Source organism: Leptonychotes weddellii, chromosome 14 (genome assembly GCF_054177405.1).
Source record: "Leptonychotes weddellii isolate Sample4059 chromosome 14, ASM5417740v2, whole genome shotgun sequence".
NCBI lineage: Eukaryota > Metazoa > Chordata > Mammalia > Carnivora > Phocidae > Leptonychotes > Leptonychotes weddellii.
The window spans coordinates 26,752,354-26,760,306 of record NC_138382.1 but is presented as its reverse complement, the minus strand read 5'-3'; the positions used below and the strand labels follow the sequence as shown (position 1 = coordinate 26,760,306).

The following is a 7,953-nucleotide window of genomic DNA, read 5'->3' as shown; positions in this document are numbered from 1 at the left end:
GGTTCTCTGTGCTTCCTGGATTTTCATGCCTGTTTCCTTCCCCAAATTAGGGAAGTTCTCTGCTGTAATTTGCTCCAATATACCTTCAGCCCCTCTCTCTCTTTCTTCTTCTGGGATTCCAATTATTCTAATGTTTTTTCGTCTTATGGTATCACTTATATGTGGAATTCTGCCTTCGTGATCCAGTGGTTGTTCATCTCTCTTTTTCTCAGCTTCTTTATTTTCCATCATTTGGTCTTCTGTATCACTGATTCTGTCTTCTGCCCCATTTATCCTAGCAGTTAGCGCCCCCATATTTGATTGCACCTCATTAATAGCCTTTTTGATTTCGACTTGGTTAGATTTTAGTTCCTTTACTTCTCCAGAAAGGGTTTCTCTAATAACTTCCGTGCTTTTTTCAAGCCCAGCTAGTATGTTTAAAATCATCATTCTGAACTCTAGTTCCGACATCGTACTAATGTCCGCATTGAGTACGTCCCTGGCAGTTGGTACTGCCTCTTGTTCTTTTTGTTGAGGTGATTTTTTTCCGTCTTGTCGTTTTGTCCAGAGGAGAAGAGATGAATGAGAGAACAAAATGCTAACAGGGTAACAACGTCCCCAGAAAATATACTCTAAGCAAATCAGAAAAGACCTGAAGCCAGAGGAAAAGAAAGAAAAAAGAAAAAAACAAAAACAGAACAAAGCAAAAAAAAACCAATATAATCAAATATGATCAGGCTGGTGCATAGATCAGTGTCACACACTAGGTTTTGGGTGTATTTTGGTCTGTTACAAGAAAGTGCCTCCCAAATTTTTAAAGAAGGAAAAACATAGGTACAAAAATGAGGGTTAATACGATGAAGGGATGGAATATCACTGTAAAGATGAAAATTATAAAAGATTTTATAAAAGGAATTGATAAGTTGTTTGAAAAAAGAAAGGATTTTAAAAAAAGGGAAAGAATGTGATCAGGCAGGAGACTAGAACAAAGCCATACACTAGAGATTTAGAGTATATTTTGATTTGTTAGAAGAAACTATCTCAAAATTTTAAAGAGAGAATAACTTATATATATATATGCCAAAAATAAGGGTAACTACTATGAAGGGATAGAATATGACTCTAAAAATGAAAAAGAAAAATGTGTTTTAAAAAGGGGATTGATAAGATGTTGGTTGAAGAAGGGAAAAAGAAAAATTCAAAAAAAATTAACTTAAAGACTAAAGAATCATGGTAAAAAAGCCATGATCTATGTGCAGTATTCCCCTAGCTCTGGAGTTCTGCTGTTCTCATCTGCTGTTCTCACCATAAACTTGGTCTTGGCTGGGTGTTCTTGCTGATCTTCTGGGGGAGGGGCCTGTTGCCGTGGTTCCCAAATGTCTTTGCCAGAGGCGGAATTGCCCCACCCTTGCCTGTCCGGGCTAAGTAATCTGCTTGGGTTTGCTCTCTGGAGCTTTTGTTCCGTGCAAGCTTTCCATACAGCTTTGGAGGACGAGAGTGAAAATGGCGGCTTCCTAATCTCCGCCCCGGAGGAGCCGAGAACTTGGGGCCCCACTCCTCAGTGAGCCCCCAGAGAAAAGCAGTCAGTCACTCCCGTCTCCCCGGTCTCAGGCCGCACTCCATGCTCACCTGGCCTGTGAATGAGCATTTCTATCTCTGGCACACGACTCCGTGTGGAGTCTCCAAACCCAGCAGATCCCTGCGGTGCGCTCCCACTCCGCTCCTCCCCGGGGAGGAAGGGGAGTTTCCCCAGATCTGCCGCTTGTTCAGTCCCTGCTGGAGGAGCAGTGGCCCGACTGTGCCGTGGATTATGGTTTATGGTAACCCTGAGCTGAGAGCCCACTCCTCTGCTCCGTCTCTGCAGCCGGCTTCCCCGCTCTGATACCTGGGAGCGCTGCCGCGCTCAGGCACCCCTGATCTTCCTGTGACCACACAGTCCTAGAGAGGGTTCCATCCCCCGCTTAGCCAATGGAGCGACGTCCCTCAGTGGAGCCGACTCCTAAAAGTTCCGATTTTGTGCTCCGCGGCTCTATCACTTGCCAGAAGTGGCCGACGGAGGCCCCCTCCCCCGCCGTCTGTCTTCCCGACTATTGCCTCGGATTCACTTCTCCGCACCTCCGACCTTCCAGAAAGTGGTCGCTTTTCTGTTCAGAGAGTTGTTGCTATTCTTTTCTTCGATGTCCTGTTGAGTTCATAGGTGTTCAGAATGGTTTGATCCCTATCCAGCTGAATTCCTGGGACCAGAGGAAATCCAGGTCTCCTACTCCTCTGCCATCTTGCTCTGCCCCACATCCCAGGTGCCCCTAATTTTTAAACTTAAATGGGTGAGATTTATCACATACTTTTTTTTTTTTTGAGAGAGTGCCATGGGTGTGAGGGGGAGACAGAGAGACAGAATCTTAAGCAGGCTCCACATGCAGTGAGGGGAGTATGACGAGGGGCTTAATCTCACCACCCTGAGATCATGACCTGAGCCAAAGTCAAGAGTCAGATGCTTAACTGACTGAGTCACCCAGGCGCCCCTCAAATACTCTTTTAGATTTATATTGGAGTCATCGTTTTCTTTGCTTATAAATGTGAAATATTGGGTCATTCTTGGTAAAATGAGGCTTACATGTTTGGAGGACAGAAGGAAAGTGATTTAGTTGTATATGAAGTGTTACTTGCTTTTTAGCCAGGAGACCCAGCCAAAATGAGAGTCTGATTCTGGTAGGTCATTTTCACTTAGAGAAAGCAAGATACAGCAAACTGTTGTTGATAATAGTCTAATTATTCTCTGGTGAGAGGATACAGCTGGTTAGGGATAACTCAAGTGCGTTCTAGCTCCGGGGTGGGCAGGAGACAAAGTAGTAGGTATAGGTGAAGGAAAAAGCCACTTAAGTGTACATGGAAGTTCTCTGCATATCCGTTGATTGGATGGAAATGTGTATTGGGCTTCACTGTGAGACTTTTAATATGTATATCCTGTTTATCAATTTTTAAAAAATTATTGAAGTTATTGTATCCTGTGAGACTTGGCAAATGTATACAAATCAAGTACACTTGTCACCTCTTCTTTCAATGTAACTTTTATATGAAATAGTCACCAGTTAACAGTTCTCAAACCACCACCAAAAAAAAAGACAAAAGTAGTATTCAGTAGGTTATCCACTATTGGCAGGGTCTTACATGCCTGGGTGAGATGATTGTGACCTTGCTGCTAGTGATTACTTTGGATGTTTATGTGGTATTGCCATGGGCAAATTTTACGCCCATTCTGTTCAGATAAACCAGGAATACATTTATCAAGCCAGAAAAATCAGGTGTTGGCCAATGGCGACTTTTAAATAAATGCATATATTATATATATGTATGTATATTTTTATCCCAATACCTTCCCAAGGCCCTACATGATCTGGCATCCGTACTTACCTCTTGCTACTCTCTCGGGCCCAAACTGCTTCAGCTACAGTGACCTCTGTGCTATTTAAACACACTCAACCTATTGCTGCTTCTAGGCCATTATACCTGTACTACCTCTCTGACTAGAAAATGCTCTTCTCTACACCTTCATGTGGTTCACTCATTCCTATAAGTCTCTGCAGAATTCTAGTCCTCAGAGAAGCCTTCCCTGGCTACCCTTTCCAAAACAGCCACTCTTTATTCATGCTCAGTTATTGCTATCTGAAATAGATTTTTTTTTTTGTCTGCTCACCTAAAGGAATATAAAGTTCTATGAAAGTAGAAACTGCCTTTTTATCACTTCTACACAGATGAGTACCTAGCACATTGTAGGAACTCAAAATATCTGTAGTACATCTTACAGCTATTTTGGAGATACCGTGGAAATTATCAGTCATTAACAAAGTACTTTGTCACGGGGAAGGGGACCTGGTATTAAAGTTTGAGTTCTTTCCGTATCTCCCCTAAATGGTATATTCTTTCAGTGTGTTTTGTAATACTTGTTGATAATTTGCTTGACTTTTATAATGTTCATAAATAAGTTTCTAGATACAACTTTGAAATGGAACCTTTGATTTAATTTTTACCTGAAATTCTTGTACATTCTGCTTTTTTTATTGACCAAGAAAAAAGACATAAAATACACTCTCGTACTACCAAAATAACTGAATTAGCCTTGTGACTGTTCAAAAAACTATTTATCCTTCTAGTTTAAAAGAAACGGTTGGGTAAAATGGAACCAGTAGTAGCTTTTGATGAGTATGAGAGTACCTGTTGCTTAAGATGGCTCTACCTTTTTTTTAAGATTTATTTATTTATTTATTTATTTGAGAGAGAGAGAGAGTACCTGAGAGCACAGGGAGGGGCAGAGGGAGAGAGAAACTTTAGCAGACTCCTCGCTGAGCTCAGCCTGATGTGGGGCTTGATCTCAAGACCCTGAGATCATGACCTGAAACCAAGAGTCAGCGCTTAACCAACTGTGCCACCCAGGGGCCCTAAGATGGCTCTACCTTTTATGATTTAGTCCCAATTTGAGTAAACATTGGTATCGGGAAAATATGGGATTTTTTTAGATTGAAGCAAAATACCACAGAAGATAATCCTAGGAAAATAAATATGTTGATTCTTTTTTTTTTTTTTTTAAGATTTTTATTTATTTGACAGACGGTAAGAGGGAACACAAGCAGGGGGAGTGGGAGAGGGAGAAGCAGGTTTCCCGCAGATCAGGGAGCTCGATGTGGGGCTCGATCCCAGGACCCCGAGATCATTACCTGAGCTGAAGGCAGCCACCCAATGACTGAGCCACCCAGGTGCCCCAAATATGTTGATTCTTCAGAGTATTAGAGACTACAGAGTATTTGTGCTTTTATTTTCATAGCTTAAAAAATACTGAGGTTTTGGGGCACCTGGGTGGCTCAGTGGTGGAGCATCTGCCTTTGGCTCAGGTCGTGTTCCCAGGGTCCTGGGATTGAGCCCCACATCAGGCTCCCTGCTTGGCAGGAAACCTGCTTCTCCCTCTCCCACTCCCCCTGCTTGTGTTCCCTCTCTTGCTGTGTCTCTGTCAAATAATCTTCAAAAAAAAAAAAAAAATTGAGGTTTCGTAACAGCAAAAGATTGAATAAATAACATGTGTTCATATACTGGAATACCACCCAGCTTTTTTGATAAAAGATCTGTATGTAATGACTTTGAGACAAGCTGTCCATGATTGTTTTTTTTTTTCCCTTTCAAGTTTTTATTTAAATCCCAGTTTGTTAACATATGTCCGTGATTGTTTTAAAGGGAAAAACAGTAATCTCTGGAATGTGAGGTTTAAGGGGAATGTTCACTTTTTAATGCCATATATTTTGATTTTGCGCATTTTCTAGTCCAGTTCTAAGATTTAAAACTAATGTGTATATCTTAATGGAATGGAGTTTCTCCATTTTGTATATTTGCTTCTAGTACCATCACTTTTTTTTAATACAAAATGTGTGATAGTGACAAAGACATTTTTTCCCTAATTACTTAGAATCTTATTAATATTTTATGAAATACTAACCTTTTTTCTTCCCCTTGGGTACCATTCTAGAATTTTCTGAAAAAATTGGAACAATCTTTTATGTGTGTCTGCTGCCAGGAGCTAGTTTACCAGCCTGTGACAACAGATTGCCTCCACAATGTCTGTAAAGTAAGTAGATTTCTTTCTCATTTTATCTTGTTTAGGACAAGAGGGTTCACTAACCTCCAGACATGTTTTTAGCATGTAAAGCATTTTTCCATGAAACAGAACAGTTGTGGAACCTTGTCAGCTAAGAAACATTTCATTACATTTTGGCAGTAATGCGTGTTTCAATTCTACAGTAATAGTTAAATATGTATAGTTGAGGTATTCTATCATATTTGGAGTTACTGAGGAGAGATTGAAATGGAGAAGAAAGTAAGGTGTTGTTGCTGTGTTCTATGTTAGAGCATATGTATGTTTCATATAGTGCAAACTGAATTCCATCCACATAATGGAATCTAAAACATATTCTGTCTGGCAGCATGCCCAGAGGAGTTGAATATTGTATTATTAGTGTGGTGTAAAGGGAAAAACTGAGTTTTAGTCAAACTGAGGTTGGAATCCTGCTCTACTGCTCAGTGGTTATGTGCCCTGACCTAACTTCTGAACTTTAGTTTCTTTTGTAAAATGGAAGTAAACCTTTCGCATATGTTTGTGCCTGACCTATATATTTCTGGAAGACACATTCTACGTTTAAGTGATTTGTTGAAACATATAACTTAGTTCTAAGTGGGAGAGTCCTAAATTTTTTTTTAGGTGTTCTGTCATGAAAGATCAGGATTAAAATGCAACCTAGAAGATGAGGCTAGTGGAAACTATACATAAATTCTAACACTCTCATTTTATTGGATGAGGAAATTAAAGGACACGAAAGTTAAAGTTTCACAGTATGTGCTAGAAGTGGAACCTGAAGCCATGTCTGTAGAGTAGTTTTCATAGTGCAGATTCAGACCTTTACAGTTGTTCATCCTAAGTTTCTAGTTCCTGTTTAAAAGCATAAGTCATTGACTTTTCTACATGCTATTACTGTTATGAAATTGGGTATGTTTTTGTTTTTGTTTTTTGGTTTTGCCTTAGGATTGCTTACAGCGCTCCTTTAAGGCTCAAGTTTTCTCCTGTCCTGCTTGCCGGCATGATCTTGGCCAGAATTATCTCATGATTCCCAATGAGATTCTGCAGACTCTACTTGACCTTTTCTTCCCTGGCTACAGCAAAGGACGATGATTTGTCTATTTCTACTGTGTTGCTCTTGATGGCTTTTTGGACAATAAAGAATCTAAAATGATTGGGGGGAGGGAGCGGGGAGGGTGGAAGCGCAATGGTGGACCATATCTCTCACGTTCTGAAGCAGCTAATCCTCTTTCCTACATAGCCATTATCTTGTGTGTGTAGTAAGAGGCCCATTTCTCAACTGTCTTTTAAATATCAAAAGGTAGTTCCTGTCAGTAACAACTAGTTTTAAATGAGTAAAAAGTCAAAGCCTCAGCTCTAGTTGATATCCAAGTTAATGATTTATTTTGCAACTACCTCAGGACAGAAAAGACTTATGGGGATTTTTTAAATCATTGAGTAATTAGTTAAATGAAATTTTAGCTACGCACTGCCTCCCAAATATTAGTTGTGCCTGGTTTGTGTAATTTGATTTTACAGAGGAAATGACACTCAAGATCTTTGGAACGCAGCTTGTGTATTGTGCATAATACATTTTTAATGTCTTCTTCCATTACAATGTGTTTTGCAAGGACAGGTTCATTTTTTAGCCCATTTTGTGAGCTCCATTGTGCTTTTTTCTGGTGTTTTATGCAAGTTGACTACTAATGACTAATGAGAACAATATGAATGCATTGTTGCTGCATTAGTGTAATGTGGTGTGGTTTTGCACTTAAAAGAGGTATTCAGATGCTCTAGTTGTAAATGTTCATGAAAAGCCTCTTCTGTACTAGTCAAACTGCTTTTAGTGAGTCTCACCAGTGGTTTTACATCTGCAGAGCATTGAGGGCTGGGCTGACTTTTGAGAGGACTGAAATTGCTTCATATTGTGATCCTAAATTTTATATTCACTATATTCCCTAAAGTATACCTTAATAAATATTTTATGACCAGAAAAATAGCTCATCTTGCTTCACTTTTTTACATTTGTCTGGCTTATAGTACATATTTTTAAGAATTAATCACTTCCAGAGTATTTCATTGTATATTTTAAAACAGACATTTTCTATAATTCTCTATTCTTGATTTTTGGTAATACGAAATAGTATGAAATCTGGGTTTGATTTTTACTTTTACTAAATTGGAAAAATTTTCAAAATAAGTACTTAGTGACTGTTCTTTTATCTATAACAACTTCAGTCTTGCATTCAGTTTTAGTATTATCAGTGCTACTTATTTCACTGCCATGAGAAAACATCTTTCTAGTCTCTGAAAGTATATTGTTAATATTTTCATCAAAGTTTTAATGATTGTTATATTTTCATCAAAGTTTTAATATA

At 39.2% G+C, this 7,953-nt stretch overlaps 1 protein-coding gene across 5 annotated transcripts in view; it reads left to right on the top strand.

Annotated features, from left to right (window-relative positions):
• Positions 1-7,574, top strand: part of UHRF2 (ubiquitin like with PHD and ring finger domains 2) — an 88,889-nt gene extending 81,315 nt beyond the window's left edge. For all 5 annotated transcript variants that reach the window (XM_081802970.1, XM_081802968.1, XM_081802969.1 and 2 more), the window contains 2 exons: positions 5,492-5,590; positions 6,542-7,574. In XM_081802970.1, the coding sequence (XP_081659096.1) occupies positions 5,492-5,590; positions 6,542-6,688 (246 nt within the window). In that variant the 3' untranslated portion in view covers positions 6,689-7,574. The remainder of the gene's footprint in view (positions 1-5,491; positions 5,591-6,541) is intronic.
• The last annotated feature ends 379 nt before the right edge of the window (positions 7,575-7,953 follow it).